The sequence below is a fragment of the Opisthocomus hoazin genome, chromosome 18 (genome assembly GCF_030867145.1).
Source record: "Opisthocomus hoazin isolate bOpiHoa1 chromosome 18, bOpiHoa1.hap1, whole genome shotgun sequence".
In the NCBI taxonomy this organism is placed as follows: domain Eukaryota; kingdom Metazoa; phylum Chordata; class Aves; order Opisthocomiformes; family Opisthocomidae; genus Opisthocomus; species Opisthocomus hoazin.
The window spans coordinates 9159511-9174942 of NC_134431.1; the positions used below are offsets into that span (position 1 = coordinate 9159511).

At 39.7% G+C, this 15432-nt stretch overlaps 1 protein-coding gene across 5 annotated transcripts in view; it reads left to right on the forward strand.

Moving 5' to 3' along the window:
• EYA2 (EYA transcriptional coactivator and phosphatase 2) overlaps positions 1-15432 on the forward strand; it is a 102303-nt gene that overhangs the window by 42440 nt on the left and 44431 nt on the right. For all 5 annotated transcript variants that reach the window (XM_075438737.1, XM_075438739.1, XM_075438735.1 and 2 more), the window contains exons 2-5: positions 550-668; positions 5864-5912; positions 6534-6676; positions 9549-9665. In XM_075438737.1, coding sequence (XP_075294852.1) covers positions 560-668; positions 5864-5912; positions 6534-6676; positions 9549-9665 — 418 coding nt within the window. In that variant the 5' untranslated portion in view covers positions 550-559. The remainder of the gene's footprint in view (positions 1-549; positions 669-5863; positions 5913-6533; positions 6677-9548; positions 9666-15432) is intronic.

The window sequence follows — 15432 nt, forward strand, 5'->3', positions numbered from 1 at the left end:
TTCGTTTGAAATTTTTGGTTAAATCAGATGAGGTTATTTATGTGAAAGGGACTGTCCTTGTATCACTGCCACCTAATGGTCAGGAAATTGTAGTTAGGTGACTGGTTTCCGAGTCCCCTAGAAAACTGATGCTATCACCAGTACTAGCCTTACTATCTTGTAAGACTAGATAATGCTGTTAACTGCCCTCAACTCTTCATTTTCAGCCCTTAAGAGACCATTCTGGAGCCTCACTGGGCAGTGGTGTGTACGTTCTCGCTCTGATGGCATATGAGAGATAAGGAAATACAGTTTTTTGTATGGCAAAATCCAGGAAGAAAGGGAAAGCATTAATCAGATAGGTGTAATCTCCAAGGGAGCAAGTCCTTCATTTTAATTCAGTGTTTCCCTTTGATGAAAACTTCAGTGAATGTTATTATGTGGAATTTATATGAAGCCTGGGTTTAGGTAATCAGCTTTAATATTTATACTCTTAGGGAAAAAAATCGAATCATTAGTAAGCATGCATAATTAATGAATAAATTATATTTTTCCTTTGTTTTCCTTCAGGTATAAGGAAATGCTAGATCTAGTGATATCACCCAGCCTGACTGTAAATAGAGAGTGCCCTGACAGACCGAAGCTTAACCTTTCCAACGTTTATGCCACGGCTCCAGATGACATAGAAGGTAGGCTGCCTCTTCTGCTTACTGGCTTTAAGATGATGTGTCTGTGTATATATATATATATATATCTATCTCTATATCTATATGTAACTGAAGGGAACTGGCCACATGCAAGGCCTCTGCATCTGAAATGAGTTCTACAGTACAGTGAGCAACTGAGATTTTTTGAGTATTTTTTGTAGATGGTCCGATTGTGGCTGAATCCTTTAGTTCAGCAGTGGTTTGAATGCAAATGGAGTTGAAATGTTTTCTATGTAGAAACATATGTGTGTATAGTAGGTGCATACATATGCATGCGTGTATGTATATGTTTGCTCCACTGGAGTAACTGCAGGTGTAAAACACATTTTGTGTAGAACTGGTAGTTTTTGTTTGGACCCTACTAGAGCCCCAGTGATGGCATGAACATGAGCCCTGTGCTTTGGTGGTTGTGCTGTTGGGATGGGGAGCATGGGGGCTCCCAGGCCCAACAATGTATTGTGCAGGCAGAAAACATTTTGCCAAAGCAGCCCTGTGCGTCAGTTTGCATCACTCTGAGAACATTGCTATCATCTCGAAATGGTTAGCCCTTCTGGCCTCTGGTCTGAAGTTTTACATTTGGCAGGTACCAAGGACAAATTCTTTCAGTGGTTGAGGCTCTGATGGAAATTTATCTGCTTTTCTCCTCCTTCTCTCCCCCCCCCCCCCCCATCATACTGTTCAAGTGAAGGAAACAGAAGAATGTTAAATCTGCTAAAAAAATTATTGGCAAGTGATGCAGCTGAACTAGTTCTTGCTAGTACAATCCCAGCTATTGTTTGCTGTGGTCAGGATCTGTCAGCCTTCCTGTTGGAGGGGAGTTAGTAAAAGGCACTGGCTATTATGTTTTAGTAGTATGTTTAACCCTTCATTTATAGGCTCTTAGAAGCCATGGAGATGTTTTGCTTGCATGTTTGCTAAAGCATTAGAAATTGCGTGATTAAATCACGTACATCATGATTGGCTATTTACAAGAGCAGTCGAAGGGATAGTAATCTAAGGAAACATCATTTTAAGTGCACTGTTTGCAGAAAAGATTAGAACTATAAAAGATTTTTAAATACATAATTTTTTAAACTTCTTGGTGCAGGAGCTATTTCTTATTATGCAATATAAATAAGAGCTAACATGGCACTTGTACTGTTGGACAACAGTTTGCTAGTGACAGCTCACCTTGATACATTTCTTATAGAAATATTATGGTTATTTCTCTACAAAATGATGTCTTGTGCTACCAAGATTATGCTCTTTCCCTTGAAAATACTTTTTGTTAATTTGAAGAACCTGAAAATACTTGTGTGTTTGTCAGTCTCAGACTGCCAGAACTTTTTAACACAATAAATGCACACAAATGTATGCTCTGTATTACACATACCGTTTTAATTTTAGCAAAGTCTAGTCGCAATACGTACTTATGTGAATGTCCACGTAGATGTCTGGCCGTCTATTTTCATAGGTACTTATCACGAGATATCCTGATGAAATTGCATAATTTTCAAATGCACATTTTGCCTGTAGTCCTATACTTTTGGGTAGAAACACATGCAGGTTTAACTTGCCTCTTTTTGGCAATGACAGTAGCATATTGCATATTCACACACAGTAAATCCCCACTTGGCGTTCTTGGCAAACATATTTACTCTGTACTTATCTCTTTAAAGAATAAAATATTTGAAGATGTAATATTTTTCAAATAGAAAAGAAATTAAGCTTATGCTCAAACTATCTGTTCTGCTGTTTTTCAAATGTAAAAGGTATTATGAATTAAATGAATGAAAAAAGAAAAAGTATATTTCTTCAATGCAATTGTTTGGTAATGAGGAACAGTGTGACAGAAATGGTAGAATTTTTGTTTTCACAATCTAAAAATCTAATTTTCTAAACTTTTCTTTCAGGTAAGTCAAAGCAAATTTTTCACAGTGAGTTTGAAGGTGTCAGGTAAGCCGAGCTTTGGATTTAAAAGCAATCTTTTTTTTCTGTATCTGTGTTTGTAAATGAATATGTACATTTGTATAACACTAGCCTATGTCAATTTTTAATTTATTTTTTTTTAACTAAACCTCTCTGCCTGTTGCTTCAGAAATAGGTTACTGTGGCCCATATTTTATAGGTAGAGGCAGGGTTGCTGGTGGGTTTTACTTTTCTAAGGTGTTTCGAGGTTGTAAGAGCGTGAAGAAGGAGTCCTTACGGTTTTATTTCTGTCAGTGTTTAGGGTGATTCTGTTAGAGATAACGGCTGTGTAGGTTGCACAGTCCCTCCCTGGCATACTTTGCTCCTGCCTGAGCTGTCCTTTGTGAACGGATCAGTGCACAGAACACATAGTGTCTGCAGGGGACCCTGGAAGAGGGTGCAGGGGGGTTGTGGCTGTGATATTTGCCCTTTGGCAGTGTTTTGGGGCTGTAGTCGGCCACAGGGAGAGCTCTGGCAGAGCTGGGGGACGGCTTGGGAGAGATGGGTTCAGAAGGCGTGTGAGGCTTGAATGTGTTGTGGAGGTGGGTGCAATGAAAGGGATATGGTGCAGGAAAGCATGTTGGAGGAGGAAGAGTGCAGTTGGTGACGAAAGTGTGGCTGTATTTGAGCGAATTTGTTCTGTTTCTCCTTCATACCCAGAGAGGAGAGGAAGAGGGTGGAAAAGGCATCCCGCATGGTGCAAGGATTAGAGTCCAGCGCATGGTCTTGTGGACAGATGACTCTTGCAGTCTGTTGCTGCACAGATAGATGTATCCAAGCTGGGTTTTTCTCTTAATAGTAAGCAGCAGTGTTGATGCAGTTGTGGCCAGCTCACTCTAAAACCTGTTCCCCCCAGTCATCAGTGCCTTTGTTACCAGAGCCACCTTCCCTAAAGCAACGATGCTGCAGTAACAATGCTCTGATGTTGCACGTGAAACAGTTGGGAGACTCCTAAAGGTGCGTATGGGGCAAGAAAGTGGTCACAGTCAGCATATGGGCACTTGGCTGGGGGAGAGGTTGCTGGGGAGACAGCTGAGAGGCTTGGGAACATTACCGAGAAAAGGCTGTTTGCTTTCAGACTCAGAACAGAGTTCAGTAAACACCTAAAAGCACAGACACCTTTATTTTCACATATTTTATCTATTCTAACCTAATATGTACTTCCTATTAAGCAACTGCAGTTATCCTCAGTTATACTGGAGAAGAGAGAAAGGAGCACATGAATATTACTTCTTTTTTATTTTGAATAAAGTTAGGTCTGAAGATTTCTGAGTTTGCGAAATAGGCCCTCTTTTTTGAAGAGACCGTGTGTTTTAGATGTTTCCATCTTCTAGTAAGTGGTATTGTTTCCTAAGAAATTCAGCTCAGTCTTACTAAGCTCAGTATTAGGTTTCCTAGGAAGCTTAGAATTTCAGTAGTATTATTGTTATATACAGCAAACATTATACAAATTAACATTCTAAAAAAAAAATCTTGAAATTAATATTTTTGGTATTATTATTACATACTGTAGACATTATACAAATTAAGATTCTAAAAAAAGAATGGTATCTAGTTATTAATATGCACCTTCACTGGGTTTTTTCAATAAACAAATGAACAAAGATAAAAATGCATTTTTTAGTGAAATTTAGTTTTAAAAGGTATCCGATTAAATGGCTGTGTTTTTAAAAATAGTTTGGTGTAATCTCCATGTTATAATGTAAAATGCTAAAGCCATATAAAATGTCATGAAAACAGGTTGTGTAGGAAAGAGCAATTTCAGAAGAGAATTAAATCAGGAAGAATGAACATTTCATATGTGAGCATGTTGGATCTTTTTGGACATTCTCTCCAGGTTTACAGTATAACAAGTTACTCAGAGCCATAGGACTATCTGCATGTATTTGGATTTTATATGTATTTGCATATTTCATTAAATAAAACATGCTTTAAGTGTTTAATTCACCAACTTACAAACAGGTGAACAAATGAAATGGTGCTGTTTTGGACAACTTCATACTGAAGATAATCGATTGACAGCATTGTGGGTATGTCCCTGTCAATGCCTGGGACAGCAACTGCAGAAATTTCCTGCCAAGTGGTAGCAGTGTGCAGGCATGGGGGGCACTGAAGGAATCTCCCTTTCCACCCAGCATGTGCATCTGCAGTTGAGAGATCATCTTCTGCATGAGATTGGGTGTTATTTCCTATCCCATGTAATAAACACTGTAGATGCCATCAGCCAGCATCAAGGATGGTGGTGCTGCAGTCAGCATACAATGTGATGCTTGGTGTTTTCCCTGCGTGGAGAAGCTCTGTGTGCAGTTGGTCTTGTGTGTTCATTGATGCAGCTAGCAGACAGAAAGGCTGACTCTGTTGTGCCTAATGTCATTACTGATGATTGTGAGGGTGTTTTGTCATTTATACTGCTGTAATAACATCTAACAGCTCCAACTGGGAACCGATAAGCAAAATTTGGATGGCATTATGGAGGCAAAGTATGTAATACTCATGGTGGCATTTAGGTACGATGTTTTCAGTATAACTGGCAGGAAACATGCAGGTTTTAGTTTAGATTTTTTTAAACTGTAATTAATTAAACCTGAATTTATCTCTAACTAAAGATGGGGGCACATTTTTCTTTGGTAGTGTTGCAGGACGCAACTGTTTGGTACATTGGAAGGCATCCTGCACATATAACCTGTGATACACTTTCTACTAGTTTGATGTTTTGATTGCTGGCAGGTCAATAAGGTAGGTTATAGTGAACTCAAAAAATTAAAGAGTAAGGAGATTTACCGTATTGTATTTTTAATATTTATTTTGATTTTATATATTTTAATGAACATTAAAGAAAGTGAGTCATGGTCTTGAAGCGTACCAAAAAAAGCAAAAGGGCAAATAGTGCAGTGATCTTAAATCACTTCAATAATCATAGTAGTTGCTTTTATAGCCTTTAGCATATGAGCCATCCCACCAATGCCCAACTTCATGATTGATATCAGTCCCATGAGAAGAAGAAACTGGTAGCTTAATCAGTATCACCCTTAGTTTAACATGAAATTATATTTTTTATTAACTGGTGAATAACTTTCTTACCTAATTCAGTTTGTGGACAGTCACTAAAGACAAAGTCTTCTAATTCTAGTATATTTTTCTCAAACTAGCAGTGGTAAAAACAGTGGTATCAGCTTGGCCATAGAACAGAACGTGATGAAAATCTAAGACCCTTTGATTTTGTTTTCCAGGCAGCAGCAAAGCAGCACCACAGTGTCCTCTCCATCTGTACTCCACAAAGTGAGTACTCGTGCCAAGTGCTGTAATTTAAAAACTGCATTTTGCTGAACAGCCATTTTGTGCAGACTTCTGTCACCTTGAAAAGCATTCGCCTTAAGCTCATCCACCTGTTCCCCTGCACGTCTCTGGCCCAGTGAAGTAACTGGTTCTTAATGTTATTAGATATGGAGTGAAAGAAGGTTTGAGATACTGTGCACTGTGCTTTTGTACCCCTGGGAATCCAAACCTTATCAGTTTGAATATTGTGTTTATGAGTGCCCACAGAGGAATATGGTGAAATGCACAGGTTTCCCATGACACTTGGTTGTTTGGCAAACTCAGAATGAAACACGAAAAATCTAGGTGTTGATTTTATTTCTTTTTTTTTTTTAAACTTGCATATATTTTGCATGGTCTTAAAGTCCCCTGTATTAGGGTAGCTTAATCTTAATAGCTTTTATCAGGAGCTGTATACTAAAACAAACTTTTGCCCCAGTCTAGTCAATTCTGAGTTCCCAAAATATTCGCCATCATACTTTGCGTATTATGCTATCAAAATGTCTAGAAGTGTTCTACATCTGCTCTAGAAGATCATTTACAGTAACTATTGCCTTAGACCTTCTGTTTTCTTGTTCTGAATAGACATTATCCCCATATAGTGACAGTCCCATCTTTCCCAACAATGGCAACGTATGGACAGACGCAGTACAGCGCGGGAATCCAGCAGGCTGCTGCATACACTGCGTATCCTCCTCCGGGGCAGCCCTATGGCATACCCTCCTACAGTGAGTACTCTGACATCATGTTACCTTTGAGGACATCTTCCTCTTGCTCCCCAGAAAAGTATATTTGAAGTCTTCAGCTTTAGAATGAAAGGTCATTTCTGTCTTGGCAATGTTCTCAGGCTTAGAGGAAAATCTGACTTCGTTAAAAATGTTAGGATTACTTTGAACTGTCTATCAGCTCTTAATATCCTGGGTTATGAACTTACAAACTAGGCAAGTTTGAAGCCAGTCAGTAGTAGGATATGAGACAGTGTGAGAAGCTCAGGTTCAATAGGATGTGCCACTTAGGAGCAGTATCTGATGAGTGTTTCCATGACACTCTGCCAAGACAAAGTCTCTTGCAGTAAATACGATATTTAGGTAAACTACACTTTGTCTTCCTTATTCTTCCTGGAGTTTCAATGATGCAAGCTATGTTAAGAAAAACTTTTTGTATATTATTACAGAAGAACCAAAACAGAGCAGAACAAGGCGTGGGTGATGTGATACGGAGTACTTTGGTTTTGGAAGACAGTTTGTGTTGAAATGGACAGTTGTTAGCTGTAGATGCAGTAAACATTGCAAACCCCAGTCATCTTTGTTCCCTGCTTTCCTGCACAGTCTTGCCAGCAGCTGTGGGGAGGCGGTGCTGGGCAGGAGCAGCTGGCGGATTCAGGCAGGGGACTAATTAAACCAGCACTCCTGACACAGGAATGGCTGGTGAACCAAGTGTTAAGAGTGTCCTCAAGCTCTGCATGGAAATACTGAGCTCTTGAGGGAGCTGCAAAGTTCTTTCCACTCCTAAAGACCAAAGAGATACTACTCTTGCTTAGGTACAGCTCTTTAACAGAAAGCTTTGGGCTCCCTGTTCCAAGCTGATCCTGTGAGTGCCGAGTCTTGCAGCATTAAAATGGCTTCACAGTTCTGTTTCTGCTCCTGTTTTCTTTTGTGCTCTTAAACACCTTCATTTACTTGGCAAATACAGTATCGCTTCCGCACAAGAAGCCATTGACAAGGCTTTTATTGAAGAGAAATTCAATGCAATGGTCTGGAAGGCCAGGGAAATGGGCTTGGCAGAGCCAAAGTTCTACCAGGATGATTAGAGGAATGTTTTGAGACTCTTTGCTGGAGCTACTTATGTGTTTGCATCAGCTGGCTGTTTGCCAAGGCAAACTCTGAACAGTTGTCCTGTTAGAGCAGGTGAAAGCAGAGCCATTTGCTACTGCCTAGAGTCTTTAGGGCATACATGTGTCAGGCCCATATGCTGCTTATAAATCCTGCAGATGACCTCTTAGCATCATTGAGCAGTGATTTCCCTCCCCCAGCCCATATACCCTCTCTAAGATACTCAACATAGCATATGAAAAACTCCACCTGGCTGACAACCAAGAACAATGAAGCAGTATTGGTTTTAGGCACAAAAATAAAACTCAGCCAGTTTCTAGACAAAACAGAACATTGTGTGGAAATTAATTTGGTGCTAAGTTATTTCGCTGTCTGACAACAATTTTTAGACTTCCAAAAAGGCCCATTTGCTGAAGATTAATTATAGCTGGGGTAGGTTGCATGCTCGCATGCGGAGCGCTGATGTAATTGAAAAGCATGGGATGTTATGAAAAGCAGCTTCTCTGTGCACACTCACAAATCCCTTCGCTTCCCCAGCAGTAATGGAGCCGGACGCTTGCACCAACACATGTTCATTCACTGTCCGAATAAACTTCCTGCATTTCACAATGCAGCATTGTCATCTTTGGTAACTTGTACTCAAATTGTATTGCAGTTATTCTCACCTAAAGCTAAAAGAAGTGATTTTTGTTAGAGAAAACATTATCTGGGAGAACTTATTCCCAACCTAAGCAAATGCAGACTTGTTGCTTTTAAGAGTCATTAAGCTAGAAAACAACATGTTTGGTGAAAGGCACAGGAATTCGACTTGTCTTTTGGCAAGTTTGCCTACAAGTGCTAAAAGATTACAACAGCCTGGAAAGTGTATAAATCCAAGGCCAGATCATCAACAGGGTCTTTGTTTAGTCCCAGCACTCAGGGTGTGCCCAATAGCCATTTTTTGTTTTGTGCAAATAGGCGTGTAAAAGAGGGAAGGATCACACTCGAAGCATTCATAATAAGATGCACCTTTCAGCTGTTTATTTTAATAATACAGCTGTACAGTCTTGGCAACATCTCAGAATAAAATATCAACCCTTCTCACTACCAGCAAAGGTTTCATTTTGCAATGTTTAATTCGGCTATTGCTGTTCCCTCTGTAAATTGTCAGTTTAATTGCCTGATTTTAGTAATGAAAATATTTTTGTGCCTTCAGGGCTTACCTGTTGTTCCTCAACTGTGTGTTATATCTAACTGGATAGATGATAACCCCTCCTGTATGACTCGCCAATAAATATTTTGCTACCAAAGCTGAAAATATAATGCAAGTAAAAAATAACTCTGCTGAGAACAAGTCTTGAGGTTATTTTGCTGAAGATCCTGTTGCTTTGTTTATCGTTGCTTGCATCTGATAACCATTCAGAAAGTTCATGAGTCAATGAGTTCATTTAATACTAAAACAAAAATATTTGTTCAGAAAGTGTTTTGAAAACAATATTATTCATGGTTGTTTCCCTATCTTGTCAAAAGTTCGTTCAGGTGTGGATACAGGATGTAGCTGACTCAAATATTATTTGTGAGGAATTTACTTGACTCTGTTATTTAAGAGCTTACCTGTTTGGGTAATGCAGATAATTAAAAAATATGTATAGAAGAAAGCATAGGGAAAAAAAGAGTTTATTAGATTAAAATCTAGCTGAAAAATTGTTAATTCCTAAACTTGCTTTTTTACACCTTTATATGACAAACACTCGTGTTCTGCTCTTGGTTCCTACTATGTGCCCCAAAGGCATCAAAACAGAGGACAGCCTGAGCCATTCCCCAGGACAGAGTGGGTTTCTTAGCTATGGATCCAGCTTCAGTACGCCGACCGCCGGACAAGCACCGTACACGTACCAGATGCATGGTGAGTACGGCTTGGTGCATTGAGGATGTGCTATGGGAAGTCAGAATCTTATATACCCCCATATTAGACCAGTTCTTCTGCAATTACAATGAAAAGCTTAAGTGTAGGCGGTCAGGGTAGGGAAGGAGGTAAGTCTTCATAGATCTGTTTTGCTCATCAAGGAATTAATTTCTAGCTGAGGAACTGGATTTAGCACTAGTATACCCTAGCAAAACTTCACATATGATCAGTATAAGCTTTGCCTTTCTGTAGAAACTGTGTTGTCTTTTTTTTAATTAATTTTGTGACCGCATACCTGGGATTGCTATGTTAGTGTGAATTGCTGAATTCTGAGTGGAAGCAAAACAATGGTGGTTTTACACTTCATGCAAACAGTAATGTTAGTATTATGCTTCTGCGCTATGCTGTCCTGAACAAACTGCTCTGTGGCTAAACTGCTGTCTATTCTCGCCACTAATTTTTTTTTTTAAAAGCTGATACCTTGATACTAAAAAAAATTTTTTACTGCTAAGACATAACTAATGTCTACTAAGATACATCTGCTGGTTTTAACTCCCAAAGTACCACCATCGTTAATTAGCTACATACTACTTGAGGTAAGGTTCAGAAGAGCAGAGCTGAAAGCAGCTGTTTTTTCCTCAAGGTTACTGAACTAAGATTTATCAAGTTTAGAATAACTGTTATTGATGTCAGAATAATAGTTGATTATAAAATAATCAGTTGGATTCACTTCAGGCTTCAAAGACAGTGCCTTGTACTTGTCGCTTTATAACACTTTGTTTTGTTATACAACTAGGAAGGCCAAAATATACTTTTGTTTCTAAAAATAAAACTTAAAGTTCTTTTCTGGTCATTCCGTTTGAGAAGCTGTATGAAACACCAGCTCACAGGAGATTGAATGTTGACTTGCCAAGTCCAAGAAGGTTGTGAAAGGGTTTAAATCTGAATTGCCAAGAAGTAAATGAGCATGGTGGAATTAAATTTGTGATTCCCTTTAGCTCATTTCTAGTATGGTATTTGATTTCTTTGAGCATTTTGGTGCTGTTGGGCAGAAGCCTGAACTGCGTATGGCAGGTTTTAATTGTTTGGCTGGTATTCCATGTGCTTTTTCCTGCAATGTGGACGGTTCCTGATCTTTGTGAATCATGTTGATTTTTATGTATTTATGTTTTAATTTTCCTGGGACTTGCTGAGTCCATTAAGCATGAATTGTAGGAGGAGTACTAAAATTCGGATGTACTCTGTGTAATCTCAATTTAGAAACACCTGTCCAGGCAATCCTGCAAAGAATGACAGTAAATTCTAATGCAGCAATAGCAGATGAGAGGAAGTATAGCATAACCATTTCAGCTTTATCAATCGTTTTACGTAAAAGAAGAATAATGCACATATTGTGAGAAATAATTATGTCCTTAAAATGCCACTGTATCTCTGTTACTCCACCTTGAGTCCCCTGGGAGTGCAGTTTCATTCCTCACCTGTAGGTTTCATATTCGGAGTCCACTTTGGTGTTTGTATTGAACTTGACTAGTAAAAAGTAAAGATTAGATTTTGTCTTCTGCTAAACCTCAGCACCCCTGCATTTGAAAGTGCATTACATTAAGCACGAATTGCCATGAGTGCATGAACTGAGCTAAGCATTAAAAAAAACACTTCCAAGAGATGGAAATGCAAATATTCTTGCTTTTTCTCAGCAAATATCTTCATTACTGTCAAAGATGTGACAGTAGCACAAATGAACATACCTGAAGTAGTTTAAAATTCCCCAGTTTAGGTGCTGGTAAATGGGAAGAGTCAGGAAGCCAGTCAGCCATGGAGGCTAAATGTGCTGCACCGTTTCGTGCTGCGGCTATATGTATCCAGACTCGCTAGTTTAAAAGCAGCTCAGGTACAACCGCAGCAACTCTCTTGGCAGCAGTGCTAGTCTGCCTGTATCACATGTGCATGAGCTTTCTGAGAGGAGAGTCACACCAAGGGGAGTGACTTCACTGGAGGGAAGGTGAATGCACACTAGAATAAAGCTCTGTCTTGGCTTTGTTCTTCCCTCAGAGATTTTCCAGGGGTTGGAAAAATAAAGAGGAATTGCATGGCTTTCCCAAGTTCTTGTAGAAGGCATGGAAGGGGAGAGATCGATCAAGTCTCTCACTTTGGTTTTTTGATATTGTTGGGGGTCTTTTTTAAAACCTCTAGGCAAAATGCCCTTTTGTGTCATTACACTTTAGCTATCTCCCTTGCAAAACTGTTTCTGTCAATTCTCTCTTCTCAACTCTGGATGTGAAAGGTGGACAGGCACATCCACTTCGATTTTAAGTCTGAGAGCAAATAAAATCCTAAAGTTATGCAAACTGGGAAACAAGGTAAAACCTATTTTATGCTAGAAATTAATTAAGAAGGCCGAGGACTGAGAGGTGACCCTCTCCTGAGACTTCATGTGCTCGTTTTGTCTGAGCACATATCTCTAACACAAAGGTGGTTTTTGTGGCTGGAACCCCCTGTGGGACTTGCTGGAGACACCTGGGCTGAATGTGGCACAAAAAGCCAAAAACAAAAACATAGCCTACATGGGCTTTTTTTGTCACCTTGTCTCCTACAAGCTTCATCTATCATACTCCTAATGGGATTTCAGTTTTTGGCTTCTATATTTTGCTGCTTGAACATACCGATCTTGTCTTGAGATTGTGTTCCGCTATCAGCAGTGGAAGTCCTCTCTTGTTAGTAAAACTGTGGCTTGCAGTTATCAGCATTTGTAGGTGCTGGAGTGTCACAGCTTCGTCGATATGCTGAAGTGACAGGTCTGCACTCTCCCAGAGCAATAGCAGCCATGCTGCCTCCTGACTAACTGCTGTATGATTAGATACTGGCGGCTGTAACACCACTATTGACAAAGTACTGCCATTTTCTTTTGCGGCCTTGGAAGATCACTGTATTCCTGTCTAGGTTTCTGTTGTTTTTTGTTTTCCCAGAACACAGCGTCCACATGTGCTTTGTGTTAGCGTAGAAGAATCTGAGCTGTTTGAGAAGGCAAACCCTTGACTCACTTGGGACTGAAGTTTTTAAGATGGCCTCTTTGTTCAATCAAGAGGTTTAGACAAGCAAATTTTGTGCATCAGCACTTCAAAATGTTGTACTTGCAAAGACAGTGACAGAACCATGTCTCGTACCAAAACAGGCTGGGAGGAACTTCATGCATATGTGTATGAGCATGAATGTGCCCAAAGTGCTTTCAGATAATGTTCCCTAGGACGATGCTATGGTATTAGGTGAAATCACTTCTTTTCAGATTTTTATGCCGGGAAGATTATTTCAGCCAGCTCACTAAGCCTTTAATGCAAAAGAAAACAGAAAAACAGTTTCTGCAAGTGACAGGTGCTTATTCCAAGGCAAAGGGAGCAGGAGTAAATGTGTCTTCCTGTTGTAAACAAGTATTTCCACCCTTCTACTCCTTGCTCATGAGAGGAAGAGTCTGAAGCTTCCTGACCATATGGTTTATTTACCTTGCTGAGTGCTAGTGAAAGGTTTGAGTGAGGAGCCAGGAGCCTTCCTGTGATGAGTGCTACCGAGGAATGTGTGCTCAGTGCTTTCCCACGCCACAGCATTTGGGGGGGGGGGGGGGGCGGCGGCGGCGGCGGCGGCGATCACTCTGTCTCCCTAATGCGAGCAAGCAACTCTGTGTTGCCTTGCTCTGGGACCACTGAGACATATTTTTACAAAACCACGTTTTCAGGGGGACTTTTAAGAGTCAAGCTCTTAACCACTACTTCAAGGACAAAGTGTTTATTGCATCATGTTGAAAGAGAGGTCTTGAAGAGGGTGACTTGCAGCGGATCAGCAAGGAAGGATATCTCCAGGAGCATGTGCTGCTCAGTTTTGTATTTTAAAGTGTGAGGAAAAAATTATTAAGCTAAGCTCTGCAAGTATTGTAAGATGGTAATAGCTCAAGTACGCAAGTGAAATAACTTTGGTATTCTTTGCCTCCATTGAGAACCAGCTCCCAGGGCAACGCAGTGATGTCATCTGCAGGCAGGCGTGGGTGGTCAGACTGTGAATCTTGAACAGATTGTGCAGACTATGCAATTCCTCCTCACTGTCCCCTCATTTATGAGCTACATGGTCCAGCCAGCAAATAGGCACCCATCGTAGGTGTGTTACATCAAACACCAAGGAATAAATGACCTCTTGGGTAACAAATACTTTGTCTCACAGGGCTCTAGGACAAACATTCTACTTCAATAAGGGCCAGCCTAGTTGGTGCTGGTTTGTTTGCTCTCATGTTTCTTTGGTACCAGCACTAGCTCTGGCTGGGATACATGTGTTGGGTTGCAGCCTCACCCTCCTGATGGCTGTTGTGAGTAACATGGCACTTCTGAAGCCAAATTCTGCTCTCTCTTAAGTCTGTTCATTTTCATTACAAACACAGATGATGCAGGTGTAATGGGGTAGCGTTCAGCATTTCATCTTTAATTCCAGTTATCAACTGTATCCTGGTTCTTGAGCGAGAACAGAATCAACTAAAAGGCAAGAATGAGGATAGAACATTCTTTTTGTCATTAAGAATGTAAATAAAAAAACCCTATTTTACCACCGGACAGAAGGGGAAATCTATTTTCATGCTTCCCTGGCATGAAGATAAATGAAATGTGGAAGCCAAATAGCTAATGCGGTATGTCACACACATATACAAATACAAAAAATGAGATTGGCAAGTTCCATAGCTCATAAAAATTACATGAAATTTTGTCACAAAGGTAGTATAGATTGAAATAATTATTTTAATTTCCATGTAACAGTCGATGTGATAGTATATCATCAGACTTTGAGTAGCATTCAAATAGACTGAAATCTGCTATTCACTTGCTTGCTCTGAAAGAGTGACTTTTTTCTCCTTGTTTTTGACCAGTGCTGTATACAGTGTTGTTTCATGTCATTATTGTATTTACAAAACTAATTTATTTCATAATGAAGTGAAGATATTTGAAATATGTATGTGACCAGTCTGGGGATGCCACTCATTTTTAGACTCGTGGATTGGAAGAGGAGGCAGCAACTTACATTAGATTTTTGTCTTTAAAGTGTTAAATTTGTAATGCTGGTAAAGATATGTTGCTTCAAGGTCTATGCCATTTCTTATTCAATCCTCATGTAAGTGTACAATTACAGCACCAAATCCTCAAACAACATCCTAGGCTAAATAATAGAAGTGGATTGTGCTTTATAGCACACATTTTTCTAAGTTTACATTTTCTGACAGTTTAGAAGTTCAGTGATTTGCTCAGAGTTTTGGTAAATTATTCAGTGATAGAAATTGAACATAAAACAAAGATTATATTCAATTTACACCCGAAAGATCTTACTGTCTTAACTGGCAATTGAGGAAACTGCTTGTTGTTGCTGAGGGTGGGGGAGAAATCTTTGGAGTGTAAGAAACTTATCATTTAATAAGAAATGTAAAATACAAAGAGAAAGCTGTGCCAGCACATTAGCTAACACACAAAACCATCAACTATGCAGAGAGCGCGATAGCAGCCAGCTTATAGAGCATTTCCTGTGGTCGCATGAGCATGTGTTACCCCTTTATTGCATATCAGGCCACCTCTTCTCAGCTTGTCACTAATTCCTAGACAATGCCTTGCTCTTCAGTTATTATTGATAAAATGACAGCTGGTATGAAGTTGCACAACAGTTAAAACTGTGGCCAAAGACCAGTGCGGATACTGTCACTGGGCAGGAAAGGTTCGACCACTTTTTTTTTTTTTTAAATGTCCATATC